Here is a 20,762-nt window from a genome sequence, read left to right as displayed (position 1 = left end):
ATAATCAGGGCCGGCCATTTGCTCAGGGCCCATTAATTTCAAGGGCCCAATGTTACTCAATTGAATAGTCATGAACATAGTTTCCGGCCCCGAAATCCAATGTCCAGAAAATATATAGAGTGAGCAGCTTATGTTAGTAGTCGATGTGGGATCTAGATATCTAAAACGTGATTCATCTTCCTACAAACTATGTGTGTTTATATGCACAACCTTAGATAGTACTCCGTAATTTAATTTACCTTTCATGAAATGGTACACAAACATTATTTTATTTATTTAATTCATGTATATACTAGCTTCAAAATACATACATGTGTGTATATACATCTCTTTGAATATAAGTAAAACTTTAATAAAGTAAATTTTGTTTCTCTTATTTTGATGGTTTAACAATGAATATTGAATCATTCAGTGCGTTTGATTCATCGGATATCAATGGTCATGAACTTTATATTATTCGTTAGGGTTAAGGGGTCTTTTTTCATTGTGTTCTAGGTACTTAAATTCTCGAGACCGCCCCTGGATATGATGTTAATTGTCATTTTTTAAAATATTTGTATTATTCGTTAGGGCTTTTTTCCGTCTCGTTCAAGGCACTGAAATTTTCGCGACCGACCCTACTTATAATCATTCGATTAATTCCGGGGTACCGTTCATCAACATTTTTATTATTTCTTTCCTAAAATTGTTTCTTCTTTATTTACCATAACAAGAGGAAAGGTGAGGCCGTTTTGCGGCGCGAAATTGCGAGTTGAGTCACTGCATTTTGATTTTTAATTACCATGCACTTAATAATTAACATATACTTGTTCCATACATGTTAATTAACGATCAAAATTATAAAATTATACAACAAACAATTAAATAGGTGTTGGATATTTGGGAACTAAAACATTGGATAGCTTGCAAGCAATTATAATCTTCAAATAGGTGTTGAATACGTGGAACTATAAAACGTTGGATATGAAAAAAAGAAAGTAGAATTAAGAAAGGATTCATAGTGTTTGTTAGGAAAATACTATACTAAATATAATTAAATATTTAATAATACTCATTATAGGATGAAAAACGAAACATGTTACGCCTACCATCTTTGACTAATATTTTCATGTGAGGGAGTGACAAGGTGTATATATATATATATATATATATATATATATATATATATATATATATATATATATATACTGTATGGAGTAATTTAAACTGTCTATAGTAACTCAGTGAGTTAACTCACTGAAGAATTGATATTGATATTTATGTAGGGTAATTTGTGGAATAAAATTAGGGTGCGTTTGGTTCGTAGTATTTCGTGGGATTTCAAGGGATTTGTATTTAAAATCCCATGAAATGATGTGTTTGGTTCAAGTTTTTCTTGAAGGGATTTGTAATTAAAATCCCATGATGGAGGGATTTCAAAATGCTTGAGAGAGGGGTAGGATTTCAAATCCCACTGAAATTTTACTAGACAAAAAACGTTGTTCTAAAAAAAATACAGTACCTCGCATCCTCTTTTGTTGCTACCCAGATGTTTCTCCCATCTTTCTCCATGGATACAACAAACAAGTTTTCTTCATCTAAAATTTATTCTCTCATTATCAAAATCGTCATGTACTTTCAATTTTGTAGATTGTAATTTTTGAGTTTTCTTACTCCCAAGATGTTTCTCCAATCTTTTTCCATGGATACCCAAACAAGTTTTCTTCATGGTTCCAAAATTAATTATCTCATCACACATCATGTACCTTCAATTTTTATAGATTGTAATTTTTACTCAAATTTTTACATCTATGTCTCTTCTCTTTTAAATTTAGGGTTTGTAATTTTTTATTTTTTTATTTAATTTTAGGCTTATATTTGTTCATAGAATCATATATATATATATATATATATATATATATATATATATATATATATATATATATATATATATATATATATATATATATATATATATATATATATATATATGTTCTTTTACTAATTTAGCGAACCTTAATTTGTGCCGGCAAAGTGTTGTGCCCACCTAATTTTGTGCACTGAGTTTACATTTGTTCTTGTAGTATTTTCTTATAATTTTTGTTCTTTTTCTTTCATGTAGTATTAAATTAAACAAGGTAGGCTCTAATTTTAGATTTGTCAATAATAACTAAAGCTGTGAAGTGAATATGCTCGATACTGTAATTTTGTGGTTCAAGGTATATCTCTTGTTTATGATTCTACATGATAGGATTTGAAATCCTACAAATAAAAGATGTCAACCAAACACATGATAGCATTTCAAATCCCACAGAATTTCAAATCCTGGGATTTCAAATCCACGAACCAAACGCCCCAGTAAAATTACAAATGCGGCTTGGATGGTCACGTTGCTACCTTTTACTCTGGTCCACATTCCCCCCAGCATTTTGCTCCATCTATGAGGGGTATTTCCGTCTTTTTAACACCCTAAGATATTTTTTTTGTTAGGGTTTTCCCTCAGACACGTTTTACCTGGAACTCTCGATCTTTACATTCGATTTTCTCCCCTTCTTTACCAAACGATCTTAGGGTTTATTTTGGGGGTGCTTTCATGCTTTTTGGTTACTCTCTTATCAGCGTTTCCCTGTTTCTTAGCGATTACCATTTTTTGCCTTCGATTTCGTAATCGTAGTCGGCTTAATGGTGTTACCTACGAAGGTTAGGATTTAATTTATGTTTCTTTCTTACTATTCGTTATCGATGAACAATTCTTTGACCTTTGCAGCCATTGATAATGGTAAAAGGTTGGGGTTTATTTTCTTGTTTTTAATCCTCTTTTGCTTTTTAACTTTTGTCGCTGAGTTTTTGGGTTTGATTTTTATCATGAGTACGAATGTTCGTGTTCTGCATTTATTTTCCGACTGCCTGTTATATATTCTTGGTATTTATTTGTTACGTATTCTGTTGGTTATGGACTCCTGTAACCCTTTATCTTTGGTATAGCTTCAAAGTAGTTTGGCTTTCTAAGAGATATGAGCTATAAAAAAGCTGACACATGTGTATAAATGCTCATCACCATATCTCACTTAACACTAACCTTTTATAACCATACACACTCATTATACCGAAACCTCCCTCCCCTTTTTCACCTAGATCGAAACTGTGTAAGAAATATCAAAACCTTGAATCAATGTGAATGCAGCTACATGACGTGATTAATCTATATACTGACTACTTACATTGCTACCTGCTACCGCATATCATTAGCATCATCATATACATACACCACATATATAGATATTTACGTGTAGATGCATATACATAAACTGTGCATTGATCAATATAACTTGAATTTGTATTAAATCAGGAATTACATGTGGTATTAGAGCAAAATCAAGCTCGTGAATCGATCTGAAACATGCTATGATCATCGATTTGATGATCAAGTGAAGCTAGGGTTTCGTTTTCATACTTTTGGCAAAATTGCATATGTTAATTTGTGATCTGTTACACTCATATATGCTTCGTTGATCATTATATCATGCTTACAAACAAGTTGATCAGAATCTATGATTTTAGGTTTCATAAGTTTTGAACAAATTATAGAGGGAATGATTTCTAGTGATTATAAGTGTTTTCTGTAATTGCAGTTAGTTTAGGAGTCATTAACTGAAAATTCTGTCAATTTACAGCGTTTAATTTGATCATTAGATCTGATTTTTGTCAAAATATATGTATTCGTGCTAAAACCATAACAGAAATTTAAAATCAGTAAGATCATGATATGTACGTATGAAATGGTTAATGTTATCTACTAATCACTTGTAGAAGAACAATTTGCAAGCTGTTACAGTAATTTTTGTTAAGATTTGAGCACTTTAGAGTTTCCACCACCGTTGACCGCCGTGAACCACAGTTAACCTCGCCTACTGTTTTCACATGATCATACGTGCTCTTATTCAATATCGAAATTTGAATCTTATTCCATATCTAAACCTAAATCTGTTGTGGACCAAAGCCTTAGATATCGAATCCTTAATCGCCCTTCAAGATTGAAATTGTATCAATACATGAAGTAACTTTAATATCAAATCAATATCAGAAACTAAAGTTAATAACCGATATAAATCTAAACCTAGATTAACCATATCGAAATCTAGTTTCGATTTCATATCAAAATCGAAACCTAGTTTCGATCGCAACATAAAACCAAAACCAAGTTTCGATCAGATCAAAACCAATCAATTTTAGGAATTAGGGTTTCTGATCGGATGAATTAGGGAAAAATAGGAAGAAGAATACGTAATAGTAGCAGATAACGTATACTCATTGTTTTGTTTTTAACCAATAATATTCTTTAGTCCATTAACTAGTCTAGCCCAACAACATTTAAAGCCCAAGATCCGTTTCATGTAACCAGAACTAAACCAGATCCATTGGAAAAATGTTGTTGGGCTATACTAGCTAATGGACTAAACAATAAAATTGGTTAAAATAAACAACGAATATACGCTATCTGCTTCTATTACGTATTCTTCTTCATGTTCTTCACAAATTCACCCAATCAAAAACCCTAATTCCTAAAATTGATTTGTTTTAGTTTGATCGAAACTTAAAATGGTTTTGGTTTTATATTGGGATCGAAACTAGGTTTCGGTTTTGATATGAAGTCGAAACTAGGTTTTGATATGGTCAATTTAGGTTTAGGTTTCGATCAGTTATCAACTTTAGTTTCTGATATGGTTTCGATATAAAGTTATTTCATGTTTTAATATGGTTTCGATCTTGACGGGCGATTAAGGCTTCGATATACAAGGTTTTGGTCCACAACAAGTTTAGGTTTCGATATGGAATAAGATTCAAATTTCGATATTGAAGAAGAATACGTATGAAGATCATGTGAAAACAGTAGCAGTTTCATGCGAGGTTAATGGTAGTTTACGGTAGTAAACGGTGGTGGAAACTCTAAAGTGCTCAAATCTTAACAGAAGTTACTTTAACAGCTTGCAAATTGTTCCTCTACAAGTGATTAGCAGGTAACATCAACCATTTCATTCATACATATCATGATGTTACTATTACTGATTTTAATTTTCTGTTATGGTTTTTGCACAAATACACATATTTTGAGAGAAATCGGATCTAATGGTCAAATTAAACACTGTAAATTGACAAAATTTTCAGTTAATGACTACTAAACTAACTGCAATTACAGAAAACACTTATAATCACTAAAAATCATTTCTGCCCGAATTTGTTCAAAACGTACGAAACCTAAAATCATAGATTCAAATCAATTTGTTTGTAAGCATGATATAATGACGAAGCATATATGAGTTTAATAGATAACAAATGAACAGATGCAAACATCATCATATCACCAAGGGAAGCTCAATTTTGCCAAAAGTATAAAAAGCTTCACTTAATAATCAGTGATCATAGCATGTTTCGGATTGATTCAAGAGCTTGATTTTGCTCTGATACCAAATGTAATTCCTGATTTAACACGGATTCATGCTAGATCAATACACTGTATATGTACTTACACATACATATCTATATATGCCGTGTATGTATATGATGGTGATGATATGCAGTAGCAATGTAAGTAGTAAGTACACAGATTAATCACATCATGTATTCACATTGATTCAAGGTTTTGATATATTCTTACACAGTTTCGATCTAGGGGAGGAAGGTTTTGGTCTAGGTGATAATGAGTGTGTACGGTTATGAAAGGTTCCAGTGTTAAGTGAGGTATGGTGGTTAGTATTTATACGCATACTCACCACTTACATAAAATGGAAACTACAAAATAAGTCAACTAAAGCTTGACAAAACAATATTCTTTTTGAATGTTCGTTACCCGTGTTTTTACGGGTCATAAAACTAGTTGCTTTCATAAAACACCCGTCTTTTTGATCATTGAAAACTGATACATGTCCCTAAACAATCATGTGAAAATCGGTCGATATATTAAAACTAACGGTTGTGTAGTATAAATATAGATTCGAGACGTACTGAAATACTAGTAGCGGAAGCGAAAGGATCGTTGTTTAGCACCGGTCGGGGAAAGCAAACATGGTTCACAACTTAAGGCCCTGTTTGGTTCATGGAATCCCAAGGGAAGTTGATGGAATTGGAATTTAATTCCTTAAACCACTCGGTGTGGTTGACATATTTTGAAAAGACTTAAATTCCTTGGAATATTGAGATTCCTTCATCTATGGAATGTTCATTCCTTCAAGAAGTTGATGGATTTGAATTCCTTCCAACATTCAACATTGAATTTTCGGGGCGCAATTTCGGCGACCGTTTTCGACGCAAAATTTTGGGGCGCGTTTTCTGGGTGCGTCTCTGGGGCGCATTTTCGGTTTGCTTTTTCGTTTCGCGTTTTCGGTTAGCGTTTTCGGTTTGCATTTTCGTTTCGCGTTTTCGATTAGCTTTTCTGAGGCTAAAACACGAATCTGAAAAGTAAAACCTGAAATTGAAACCTAAACACGAATCTGGAAATTAAAACGAAAAATGGAAGTGTTAAATTTTCTGTATAACTTTTTAGTGATTTTATAAAATGGAATTCAATTTCATTCCATGTCAATAAAAAAACGCATTTTTTCACATTCCATGGAATTTATCAATTTCATTTCTTTCGGATTCAATTCCTTCCAAAAACATTCTTCAAACCAACGGGACCTGAGTTTATTTCTTTTGACCAAAAACCGAAACGAATGGAAGTTTTCTGTTCAACATTTTAGCAGATTTGGCTTGAGCGATGATGAGGAAGATGTTATGATGGATGATGCGGGAGCAGAAACTTGGGAACCAGTTACAACGAATGATAGTGATGGTTCTGATTTTGACGAAGACAGCGTGTTAGTTAAACTCCACTAGCTTTATTTGAGTACAACCCTAGCAGTTTTGTTTCAAGCCCTAATGAGCCAATATATTGTCCAAACAAAACAAAGGACTTTCGTTGACAATTACTAAAGTTCAGGGTTTTAAACTGGAACTGAAGGAAACATGAGTAACGAAAAGCTATTCCCGAAACGCAGTTGTTCCTGCATTGTTCGTGGGTAGGTCATTTGGTATAAGCTGAGGTCCAAATGGTCTCCTTAACTGTGGTTCTACCGTTGGTGTTCAAATACGGGAATTGTCTTGTATGATAAATTTTGAAAAAGTTGCAACTGATAATGTTGTTAGAGATGAAGATAACAAAGGGAGGAACTTATATATTTATGTTATGATGCTCCACTAAATTTTCACAAAGAAATTAGTCATGAAAACAAGTAAGTTGTAGTCGATTTGTTTAAGCTAAAGGCTCGGAAGCTTGTCTGTATCCTGTTCCCATTTACATAGACGAAGGATTAATGTTATAGAGTTTATGTTTTATAAAAATCACTGTCACATTGTTACATCTCTTTGATATCTCTGTTAGCTAGAGGTGGTGTGACGATCGCTCCAAATCCATATGGACGAACACGTCATTCATTGATTTCATTGCGAGGTATTTGACCTCTATGTGATGCATTTTGTAACATTGCATTCGTTTGAAAAGGTATTTCATAAATGAATATACAAATTCCAGGTTTTTTTACATCTGATGATTCCTATGTATAGACAATCACCATTTAAATGGTTTACAATAATACATCTGTTGACAATACAGTCAAAATAAGATACATGGTAATGGTTTGATGAATGCAAGTTTCTTGTATATAGCATGTATGACTCCAAGCACATAACTTGTATCACGTATGAGCAAACAGCGGAAGACTTCTAGAAACCTGAGAATAAACATGCTTCAAGTGTCAACACAAAGGTTGGTGAGTTCATAGTTTTAATATTACACATAATCCGTAAATCAATGTGGATTTCAAAGTTCAGTTGTTTTATTCAAAACGTTTATCAATAGGTTTTACATAAAAGGTGGATCACAAGATTTCAGTTGTTTCATCCGAAACGTTTATCAATCGGTTCTACAAAATTGAGCACCCTGGTAACTAAACTTTAACGCTTATATAATTTGTACCCTTTGTATAATCATCTTAATAATACACGCAAACCAACGTGTACGCTTCTCAAATAGCATACGTCCGTTAAAAGGCTAGCGCTCTAGCTCGGACGGGGATATCAAGCCCTATGGATCCATATACTACTACTCGCGCCCACCAGTTCTTATAACTGGCAGTTAACAGTTACCAAAGCTAAGGGATTTTCGGTTCAAACTCGGTGTAGAATTTAGTATGTACTTGTATCCATTATTTTTAAAATAAAGTGCATGTATTCTCAGCCCAAAAATATATATTGCAAAATCATTTAAAAAGGGAGCAAATGAAACTCACACATATAAATATTGTATATCGGTTAATAAAGCATTTGCATGTATTTTCAGCCCAAAAATGTAGAGAGTAAAAGGGATCTTATGAAACTCACTCAAATCCGTTTTAGTTTTTGTATTCATTTTATAAAACAGCGCATGTATTCTCAGCCCAAAAATATGTATAAAAAGGGATCAATGAACTCACACAAAATCAGTTTTAGTATTTGTATCCATTTAGTAAAACAGTTTATAAAACTGCGCATGTATTCTCAGTCCCAAAAATATATATAAAAAGGGAGTAATGAAACTCACACATATAAATATTGTATATCGGTTAATAAAGCATTTGCATGTATTCTCAGCCCAAAAATGTAGAGAGTAAAAGGGATCATATGAAACTCACTGTTTAATATTGATATACAATATTGCAGAAAAGCACGTAGACGCATCGGAGATGATAAACACGAGGTTTGATTCACAAAAAAAATACCCCCGAACATTACCCATAACCTCCTTGGCAATAACCCATAATTTCCTTAGCTCTAGCTTGCTCGAAAACTCATTTTGAAAATTACTTGGACAGCACTCCGTCGTAATATTTGATGTACATTATTATTTTTGTATCGCAAAAATAATAACACTAATAATAAAAATAATAATAAGATTAATAATAATCTTATTAATAATAATAATAATAATATAAATAATAAATAAAATAAATACGGAGTAATATGTATGTGTGTGTTATTTTTCTTTCTTTACTCGACAGAAAATGTTGCAATTTATAGAACCTGGCCTGAAATCTGGAGTCATGCGACTCGCATGGAAATGGCCTTCTGGCCATGCGACTCGCATGAGGACCAGGGACAGCTCACATTGTTTTGGCTCCTAGCTTGTCGACATAATAAATAAATATAAATATAATATATATAATTTATATAATTAATTATATATTATATTAAATTCACGTGCATAGTTGACTTGTAATTTTTGTTCCGATAAGTCGTACGTCATCACTCGACTTATGTCCCGGTTCCGGTTTCTCGAACGCATTTTCGTACGCTTAGAAAACTTGCATTTTACATTTCGTGACACGTACCTTTGTCAAAATATAGCCTTAAATTATCCCTTAATTATATCACTCAAAGTGTATCTTAAACTTTCGAGTGTTTTGGTCATTTACTTCTATAAATCATCGTCTCGCTATTTGTTAAAATACATTTTTATAATAGTGTTTTACTGTTGTTGTTGATGATGGTGGTACTGGTTATGCTGCTGGTGCTGCTGCTGGTATTTGTAACCTTCGCACCATATTCTCCAAAGCCACTACCCGAGCGCGGAGCTCGTTGACTTCTTCTATTATACCGGGATGATCGGTGGTTCGGACGAGCGGACGAATAAGATTTAGAATGTGAGATAGTATATAATCATGACTAGATACTCTGGAAGTGAGAGAGAAAATGGTATTACGAACAGGTTCGCCGGTAAGTGCTTCAGGTTCTTCGCCAAGAGGGCAATTTGGTGGATGGAAGGGATCGCCTTCTTCTTGTCTCCAATGACTAAGTAAGCTACGAACTCATCCCCAATTCATCCAGAATAGATGATGGCTAATTGGTTGATCCATTCCGGTTACACTGTCTTCGGAGTTCAGGTGAATATCCATATCGGAATAGCTGTCGGAATTTAAGGAATTTGAACTAGATACGAGATCCATCTAGTATAATTAGAGAGATGATTTTTGATATGAAATAGATTATAGAATTTAGATTGGTACTCTTCAATACATAATTTACATATGTATATATAATACCAAATTCCATAAATCACGGAGAAATTTTCGGAAGATGTCAGGAAACGTTTACAGTAACAGATACGCTAAGATATGAATTTTTGTCTATACACTATTTATGCAATCAATGCAGTAAAACGTGTCTAGACTTAAGAATGATAAGCATGTAATTTTCGACAAGAAGTAATAAGCAAACCTTTTAACATGCAGACACGGTCGAAGTCCAGACTTACTAATGCATCTTAACAACTATCAGTTAGACACATTCATGCAAGACCTGGTTCGCTAGGACCAACGCTCTGATACCAACTGTGACGATCGCTCCAAATCCATATGGACAATACGTCATTCATTGATTTCATTGCGAGGTATTTGACCTCTATATGATACGTTTTGTAAACATTGCATTCTTTTGAAAAGGCACACCATAAATGAATATTTAAATCAAAGGTTTTCAACATCTGATGATTTTTACATATAGACAATCACTGTAAATAATAGTTTACAATAGTACTTCTGTTGACAGTACAGTCAAAATAAGATACATGGTGATGATTTGGTGAATGCAACGTTTCCTTGAAAAATATGCCATGTATGACTCCATGCACATAGCTTGTCTAACATATAAGCAAACAGCGGAAGACTTCTAGAAACCTGAGAATAAACATGCTTCAAGTGTCAACACAAAGGTTGGTGAGTTCATAGTTTTAATATTACACATAATCCGTATATCAATGTGGATTACAAAAGTTCAGTTGTTTTATTCAAAACGTTTATCAATAGGTTTTACATAAAAGGTGGATCACAAGATTTCAGTTGTTTCATCCGAAACGTTTATCAATCGGTTCTACAAAATTGAGCACCCTGGTAACTAAACTTTAATGCTTATATAATTTGTACCCTTTGTATAATCATCTTAATAATACACGCAAACCAACGTGTACGCTTCTCAAATAGCATACGTCCGTTAAAAGGCTAGCGCTCTAGCTCGGACGGGGATATCAAGCCCTATGGATCCATATACTACTACTCGCGCCCACCAGTTCTTATAACCGGCAGTTACTAGTTACCAAAGCTAAGGGATTTTCGGTTCAAACTCGGTGTAGAATTAAGTATGTACTTGTATCCATTGCGTTTAAAATAAATTACATGTATTCTCAGCCCAAAAATATATATTGCAAAAGCAATTAAAAAGGGAGCAATGAAACTCACACATATAAATATTGTATATCGGTTAATAAAGCATTTGCATGTATTCTCAGCCCAAAAATGTAGAGAGTAAAAGGGATCATATGAAACTCACACAAAATCAGTTTTAGTATTTATATCCATTTATTAAAACAGTTTATAAAACTGCGCATGTATTCTCAGTCCGAAAATATGTATAAAAAGGGATCAACTGAACTCACTGTTTAATATTGATATACAATATTGTAGGAAAGCACGTAGACGCATCGGAGATGATAAACACGAGGTTTGATTCACAAAAAAAAATACCCCCGAACATTACCCATAACCTCCTTGGCAATAACCCATAATTTCCTTAGCTCTAGCTTGCTCGAAAACTCATTTTGAAAATTACTTGGACAGCACTCCGTCGTAATATTTTATGTACATTATTATTTTTGTATCGCAAAAATAATAACACTAATAATAAAAATAATAAGATTAATAATAATCTTATTATTATTAATAATAATAATAATAATAATAATAATAATAATAATAAAATAAATAAATACGGAGTAAAAATAATATATATGTGTGTGTGATTTATCTGGCCAAAACTCGAGAATTTATAGCACTTGGCCTGAAATCTGGAGTCATGCGACTCGCATGGAAATGGCCTTCTGGCCATGCGACTCGCATGAGGACCAGGGACAGCTCACATTCTTTTGTAATTTAGCTCGTCGACATAATTAAATATTAATATAATATATATAATTTAAATAATTAATTATATATTATATTAAATTCACGTGCATAGTTGACTTGTAATTTTTGTTCCGATAAGTCGTACGTCATCACTCGACTTATGTCCCTGTTCTGGTTTTTCGAATGTCCTTTCGTACGCTGAGAAAACTTGCATTTTACGTTTCGTGACACGTACCTTTGTCAAAATATAGCCTTAAGTTATCCATAAACTATACCACTCATAGTATATCTTAAACTTTCGAGTATTTTGGTCATTTACTTCTATAAATCATCATCTCGTTATTTGCTAAAAATACATTTTAAAATAGTGTTTTACTGTAGCAAAGTTACTGTAGCAAAGGCAAATTTTACTGTAGCAATTCACTGTAGCAAAGTCAATTTCACTGTAGCAAATAGTGATTTTCGAAAACACTGTAGCATTTTGAGTAATGTGGCAATTTGAAAACACTGTAACAAATTAGTGTTTAACTGGTTCATCTTAAACGCTTTAGTTAACTTATCTAATTATCAATTGAATCAATAAACGAATGTTACTATCGTTTATTATATATATGTATATATCTTTTTAATATACATAAATCAGTTTTTAAATACACATTGGAAGTTATTTATAAATAAATTTTAATAATAAATATTTCAACTTATCATATACATTCAAATAGATATTTAAACCAATAAGTTTAATGTACGGTATCAAACAATTAATACATTGTTACCTTTTCATGTTATAGTATATATGTATCTATTTACATATAATTGTTCGCGAATCGTCGAAAACAACCGAAGGGTATTTAAATATATAAAAGTAATTCAAAAATTTTGAGATTCAGTTTTACAGACTTTGCTTATCGTGTCGTAAATGTTAATCATACAAAGATTAAGTTTAAATTTAGTCGAAATTTCTGGGTCATCACAGTACCTACCCGTTAAAGAAATTTCGTCCCGAAATTTGAGTGAGGTCGTCATGGCTAACAATAAAAATGTTTTCATGACGAATATGAGTTGATAAATAGAATTTTATTACCGTTGAGTAATATGGATAAAACAATCCAATTACTCAGAGCTTATAAGAGAAGTTATCGTAATTGAGTGAAATGGAGAATAGAGATGCGTCTTATCTCTTGATGTAGTAACGATTGATTTCCGGATTTTAAGGAATAGAAAATCTTCATAATTTAAATAAGATTTGATTTTTCGGAATTTGCGGAAATTAGGATTTTCTTTGATTAAATGTATAATCTGACTCTATTACTGCGTCCGATATTTTGCTATAAATTGACCTCTTCCGTTTCATTTATTTTCAACACTCCTATAATCTTCTTTATTATTTCATACATCCCAATAGATTGTGAAAATGCTTAATCCAGTTCTGATTCTTGATATTTTCCTGGCTATCGTATCCTTCATTCTTCTTTTTCATCTGCCACCAGAGGAAGTTATTTTCTTCTACTATTACCTTGGGGTTATAGTGTTTTTCATTCTCCCGTGTCTTTATATTGCGATACGCATTGATATACACGGTTTGTAATTTCGGGTTGTTTTCGGGCTTTATATTTTCCATTATATTTTACTGTAGCAATTCACTGTAGCAAAGTCAATTTCACTGTAGCAAATAGTGATTTTCGAAAACACTGTAGCATTTTGAGTAATGTGGCAATTTGAAAACACTGTAGCAAATTAGTGTTTAACTGGTTCATCTTAAACGCTTTAGTTAACTTATCTAAATATCAATTGAATCAATAAACGAATGTTACTATCGTTTATTATATATATGTATATATCTTTTTAATATACATAAATCAGTTTTTAAATACACATTGGACGTTATTTATAAATAAATTTTAATAATAAATATTTAAATTTATCATATACATTAAAATAGATATTTAAACCAATAAGTTTAATGTACGGTATCAAACAATTAATACATTGTTACCTTTTCATGTTATAGTATATATGTATCTTTTTACATATAATTGTTCGCGAATCGTCGAAAACAACCGAAGGTATTTAAATATATAAAAGTAGTTCAAAAATTTTGAGATTCAGTTTTACAGACTTTGCTTATCGTGTCGGAAATGTTAATCATACAAAGATTAAGTTTAAATTTAGTCGAAATTTCTGGGTCATCACAATATCATTGTAACAATTTGTGATATAGTGTATTTCTCTCTTTGGGGGCCGGTGGTTTTTCTCCTGTTTTGGAGTTTCCACGTTAAATCTTGTGTTGTGTATTGTTCTTATTTCTTTACTATTATTGTTGGGCTGGGTGGTGGGAATTAGTGAGGCCGTAATTTCCCAACAGAATGCACCTTCAACGTTTATAACTTGGGTTGCACGTTCTCTTTACTTATCAGGTACAGGCCAGATCATTTATTCACTAATCTAGTGGTAATTTATTGCAAGGGCCTATTAGCTTGCACATTTAACCTTGACATTATATGCATATATATTGTCATTCATAAACTTGATGATTCAGGCAAACAATCAGAAATCGAGAATTGGGACGTAGAAGCTGGAATTTATTTATAATTTTTTGCACTTGGAACTTCTTTGAAGGAGGATGATTACACAATGACAGAACTGGTATGGAACTATTTTAAATATACATATTTAGTTCAATGTTTAACACGCAACCTTTTTACTCTGCCGATTTCTCTTTCAGACAAAAACGATGCCTGTATGAAATGCTTTAGTCGCTTGAAAAGGCCCATGACAATCTGGGACAGCCGTTTGCCATTAAAAAGATCATCATACGTTGTGACGACAAAATGTTTAATTTGTCTAGATTAGATGTGTCGATGTTAATTTATTGTTTAAATTTCATAAAACCTGTTAATTGATTTAAGGTATGCATCTTTGATTTTCTTAACAATCTAGTGATGTTGCCTTTTATAATACAGGATGGTGTACGCAACGATGGCAGAGAGGAAATCATCGATCTGCTTGTAGCCGATTGTGGGGAGGGTTCGACCACCGAGGTTAAGTTAGAATGCTTCAATACTATATTTGACTCCCATATTCCTGAAGATATTCTTTCATGTCATTTGGAGTCTGCAATATCACATTTTATATTGCATCTTATACAAACATCCTCATGAACATAAAACAAAATATATCCCTACAAAGCTGTTTATCTTCGTATTGTATATGTAGACTTATGAGCCAAAATTTTGCAAGTAATGCTTGTGAGGATAATTATGGTACAATGATGCGTGTGATGAACTCTCTTATAAGTTGTTTTTAACTTTTTATGATACGCTAACGAGAGAAACCTTTAAATCTAATAAGAGGTTGTTGTTAAACTTCATGTCTTCATGTGTAAACATTTTTTATTTTTATATATGTAAAATAATTTGTGCTGGATAGTTGGATACGTGAGTTTTAATTTTATAAAAAATCATCTCAAAATGAAAGGCAACTCCCTACCTTGTAATACTTTAACAGAACTTTCTAACCTCTACATCAGCACAAAATCATTTAACATTCTTTTCACTAATCCCTCTCTATTTTATACACATCTCAAACTTTAACCAATTTTAAATACATTAAATAAATAAAAATAATATATAAGTAAATTTATAAATAAAAAACATGATATTATAAAACACGATTACATAAATTAAAGTACGAGTACATAAAATTAAAAAATACGATTACATAAATTAAACTACGATTAATTAAACTAAAACTACGATTAATGATATAATACCTCTCAATCGGTATAATATCCATCCTCACTACGATCAGTTTCGTGAGGGATTTTGCCCCAAATACCCTTGGTATACAACACGACATTTGTCGACTTTATTATAGCTTTTCCGAGTATTTCGGCCCATTGATCGTTATTATCTAGCCACTCGAACTCCGCCTCTTTTTCATCCCAATACGCGAACTTGGATGCCTCGAAATCAACGTTTCGTTTTAAATAGTTGAACAAAGTAGATACGTCAACCCCGCTAACAACGTCCAATGTATGGACATTTCCACCCGAGTGTTGCTTCATATCGTCGGGAAAAAAACCCACCGACATGAACATCAAAGGTAACAATGTTTGTAAAAACCGTGATAAAATGTTTATGGTTGTGTTTGATTGTATAAAATTGAGTGAAATATGAAATGGTAAGTTTATGTTTGTGTGGGAGATATATATATATATAGGGGTAATAAATTGTAAAAAAAAAAAATAAATAAATAAAATAGCCAACGGCTCATTCGAACGTTCAAATTCACCCGTGGGTCCCACTTTTCCGTCCATTACCCATCGTTACAGGAGCCATTAGCGGAGCCGGTGGCGAACTGCTGCTAATCTCGGTGAAAGAATGAAAGGGTGACGGCTGTTAACGAGCCTCGGGGGCGTAAGGTAGGGATCGGCCTAACATTGTTATTTGCAATCTACTCGAATACAGTAAAAAACACATTAATCTCAATATCACATTGTTGTTCCCAAGACAAAAGACTTGTCAAATGTCAGTTTTGTCTTAGATCTCTTGCCTAACCCAGAATCTAACAATATCAACGTACCAATAATTTATCATTAATTTATACAGTAACTTAATTAAATAAATAAAAAATCAAAAAGCAACAAATATATCCTCCATTTGACAAGAACAAACCTTACTTCAATTACAAGAACAGAATATCTACACACTGTCATCTTGTTGTTCTTAACACAAACTAATTAAAAATTAAAAAGATAGATAAACAATAAGTTGTACAACCTGCATAAAAACTTGTACATTCTTTATCAATCAAAATCTAGATCTTTTCTTTTCCATTATTACTTCTAACAAGTAAAAAATATCCCAAAACAGCACAAACAGCTGCAACCAAATTCCCTTCTTTAATCAAAATCTTGGCAACAGTTGTTACAATCTCCACCGTTAATTTCTTGCCTTCCACAACTAAAGACTTTCTTGGTTTACCAAAAAAAGTCAACAAAACCAAAACAGAAATCCACGTCACCACAGTTGCCGGAACAGCAACAGCTAAAGCAGCCACCATTGAAAGTAAACCAAATATAACACCTAAAGCAACTGAAGCATAGATCGCAGGCCAACCAGATGATGACGCGGGTGATGACGTCACTGCAGAGTTGTACCATGATAATACTGATTTCAATAAGTTCCAAGATGATGATAATATGATTGTGTAAACGAATAAAAACAGGAACACCCATGTTCTACGTTTACTCATCAAGTTTAAAAAAAGTAAATATTTTGGATTATGAGGCTGCTGTTGTTCTTGTGGGTTATTGTCGGCCATAAGAATTAATAAAAAAAGATTGTTGATTGTGTTTGAGTTTTGTGTTTTTGTGTTGTGGGTGAGTGATAAAATTAGGTTAGGTTTTGAATGAACTGAAAGGTAAAAGAAAGAAAACAGGGGAGGGTGAGGGAAAGAACTGGGGAGTTTAGGAAAGCTCACAAAGGGGGGCCACTTATCTCAAATCTCAAAATAGTTGATGATATTTATTTACTCCGTATGTTTTTGGTAAAGTAACTAACTAAATACAGTACTTAGTTTATAGTTTTAACTAGATGTGGAGCCCTCGCTTCGCGCCGGGGGCTCCGTTTTGAATGCGAGTTAAAAAAAAAGTCTTGATCTATTTTGTAAAAAAGAATTTTTTTCGACATCTAACATTGAAGGGTTGTTCCTTTTGTGAAAGTTTCTTCTTTTAGCGTTCGGGTTTTATTTAAAAAAAAAAAGTTAGTAAAGTGGGGGTTCGATTTGTATTTTAATAAAAGTTAGGGGGTTAAGTTTGTGAAATTTGAAAAAAATATACGTATAAAGTGGGAGTTCGATTTCTATTTTAATAAAAGTTAGGGGGTTAAGTTTGTGAAAATTGAATATTAGTAAAAAAAAAGTTAGTAAAGTGGGGGTTCGATTTGTATTTTAATAAAAGTTAGGGGGTTAAGTTTGTGAAATTTGGGAAAAAATATACGTATAAAGTGGGGGTGCGATTTGTATTTTAATAAGAGTATAAAGCGGGGGTGTGATTTGTAATTTAATAAAAGTTAGGGGGTTAAGTTTGCAAAAAGTGGACAAACGAATAGTACTATTCATTTGGCCATTGCCGATATAGGTATATAACGAGTTAAACCAACACACCGATACTCCAAAATGTCCTGTTGCTTAGGTGCCACGATGGATCCAACGGCGTTGGAATCCATCCGATACAATTTGTCTAATAAAGAAAGTACCAACAATATATATAAGTCGTCGTCTGGCACAACCTCGAAAGTACAACCAGAAAAGATGGAGCCAAGCAAGGAAACCACGACAACCGCACCTCCACCCGCAACCACAACTCGCCTACCACCGCCACTCACCTCCTCCAAGTCTACACCAACGGGGAACCACTCGACAATGTGAGATCAAAAATTCAACCATTAATGCCTTCTTATGTTCTAGAAATAAGCTAGTTGTGGAGCCCTCGCTTCGCGCCGGGGGCTCCGTTTTGAATGCGAGTTAAAAAAAAAAGTCTTGATCTATTTTGTAAAAAAGAATTTTTTTCGACATAACATTGAAGGGTTGTTCCTTTTGTGAAAGTTGCTTCTTTTAGCGTTCGGGTTTTATTTTTTAAAAAAAAAAGTTAGTAAAGTGGGGGTTCGATTTGTATTTTAATAAAAGTTAGTGGGTTAAGTTTGTGAAATTTGAAAAAACTTTACGTATAAAGTGGGGGTTCGATTTGTATTTTAATAAAAGTTAGGGGGTTAAGTTTGTGAAAATTGAATATTAGTAAAAAAAAAAAAGTTAGTAAAGTGGGGGTTTGATTTGTATTTTAATAAAAGTTAGGGGGTTAAGCTTGTGAAATTTGAGAAAAAATATACGTATAAAGTGGGGGGTTCGATTTGTATTTTAATGAAAGTTAGGGGGTTAAGTTTGCGAAAAGTGAGAAATGAATAGTACTATTCATTTCCATTTTGGTATATATGGTTTTCAATGTATTTTAATGCGTTTAGTTTGTAAAATTATTTCGTGGCTAACGATGATGTCGTTGAAGCGCAACTCGAGTCGAACTAAAAGGTATAATCCGTGAAAGATTTAAATGTTATTTTAAATTAACAATACATGTGCTATGTGCATCTCCGCGTTTCGTTACGGAATTGTCGACTTTTAAAATTTTAACGCAAAATCAACGTGTATGAAAAGTACCTCAAATATTTAGCGTTTTTTTAAAAAGATTCCATTTTGCGTATAGTTAGTGACATTGTGTTCCTAAAATTATTTCGAGTTTAACGCTGGTGTCGGAAATATTTAACTCGTTGCGAACGCGAAGATATGATCCGTTGAATATTTGGGTAGAGTTTAGTTGAGATTTTTTATGAAAATGGTTATTTGACACTTTACTCCCCTGTTTGGGGGGGCGGTTTTAATTTTTGAACAAAGTTTAGGGGTTTTTTTGAAAAAAGGGAAAAAATAAAAAAAAATTAGAAAAAGATGAAAGGACGAAATATATTATATAATATTGTTATAGTTATAATAACGGGGAGGCGAGTCGGGTCGGGGTAAGGGGTAGGGTTGGGGGGTGTTTTGTATTTTCTCGAGGGTGTGGGGTTTTTTTAGAAAAATTGGGGAGAGGCCGATTCGTACGTTGGATAAAGTTTCGGGTCCTTAGTATGAGATTGAGATAGTTCAAATAGTAGTATTAGGAGGGGGCCGATTCGTACATTGAATAAAGTTTGGGGGCTTTAGTGTGAGATTGAGATAGTCCAAATAGTACTATTCATTTGGACTATCTCAATTAGATATATGAGATTGAGATAGTTCAAATAGTATTATTAGGAGGGGACCGATTCGTACATTGGATAAAGTTTGGGGGCTTTAGTGTGAGATTGAGATAGTCCAAATAGTACTATTCATTTGGACTATCTGAATTAGATATGTGAGATTGAGGTAGTTCAAATAGTAGTATTAGGATGGGGTCGATTCGTACATTGAATAAAGTTTGGGAGCTTTATTGCGAGTTTGAGATAGTCCAAATAGGACTATTCATTTGGAGTATGTCAATTAGATATAAGGTATAATCTTTTTTTTAATCTCTTTTTTTTTTTTAATCTCTTTTTTACTTTTTCTTGTGGGTTATTATGACTTTATTAAATTAATGTCAAATTCTATTGTTCACTACTCCCTCCGTCCCAATTTAATAGTCTACAGACAAAAGGTCACACAGTTTTAGAAAATCTCACTAACTTCATTTATCCACCAATGAAATATTTTCTCTCTTCAGATCCACCAATCAAATATCCTCTTTCATTTCTATTTATGGAAGTGGACTATTAATTTGGGACATCTCAAAATGGAAAAACAGGACTATCTAATTGGGACGGAGGTAGTATTATTTTTTAAAATATTTCAAATTGATTGTTCACTTTCTTATATGGAAAAAAATAATTTAATAAAGTTTTTTTTTACTACCTTAAAAATGCCAGGAAAAATATAGGTAAAAGTAAGGATAAAATCATAAAATAAATAGAAAGTATATGTGAAAGTCACTTTTTTAATAAATGTGTGTTCGGTTTGAAAACACAGTAGATATGGGACGGAGTACAACGTTCCGTCCCATTAGAAGTATTTACTATTTACTTTTTAGTAATGTGTTTGGATTAATTAGTGGACTAGGTAAAATGATAGTTAGTTTTAGCACGCTAGTTAATAAAATGTAATAATCGACAGAATATTACAGTGTCATTACACGTAAAATTGTTACAACAGGTTTAACAACAATTCTAATTGGGTGAGTTGAGTCTAAGTGGA

The 20,762-nt window shown here is 32.7% G+C and overlaps 1 protein-coding gene across 1 annotated transcript; it reads right to left on the bottom strand.

Annotated features, from left to right (window-relative positions):
• Nucleotides 1-16,600: 16,600 nt before the first annotated feature.
• LOC139894133 (uncharacterized) lies at nucleotides 16,601-17,441 on the bottom strand. The gene has a single exon (XM_071877338.1). The coding sequence runs from the start codon at nucleotides 17,268-17,270 to the stop codon at nucleotides 16,764-16,766; it is 507 nt and encodes a 168-aa protein (XP_071733439.1). The 5' UTR covers nucleotides 17,271-17,441; the 3' UTR covers nucleotides 16,601-16,763.
• Between the last annotated feature and the right edge of the window lie 3,321 nt (nucleotides 17,442-20,762).

Source organism: Rutidosis leptorrhynchoides, chromosome 2, assembly GCF_046630445.1.
Source record: "Rutidosis leptorrhynchoides isolate AG116_Rl617_1_P2 chromosome 2, CSIRO_AGI_Rlap_v1, whole genome shotgun sequence".
NCBI classification, from domain to species: Eukaryota; Viridiplantae; Streptophyta; class Magnoliopsida; order Asterales; family Asteraceae; genus Rutidosis; species Rutidosis leptorrhynchoides.
This window is presented reverse-complemented; position numbering and strand designations above follow the sequence as displayed.

Bases quoted from the DNA above. Each gene is read 5' to 3' on its own strand.
- LOC139894133 (XM_071877338.1), bottom strand. From the start codon at position 17,270: ATGGCCGACAATAACCCACAAGAACAACAGCAGCCTCATAATCCAAAA.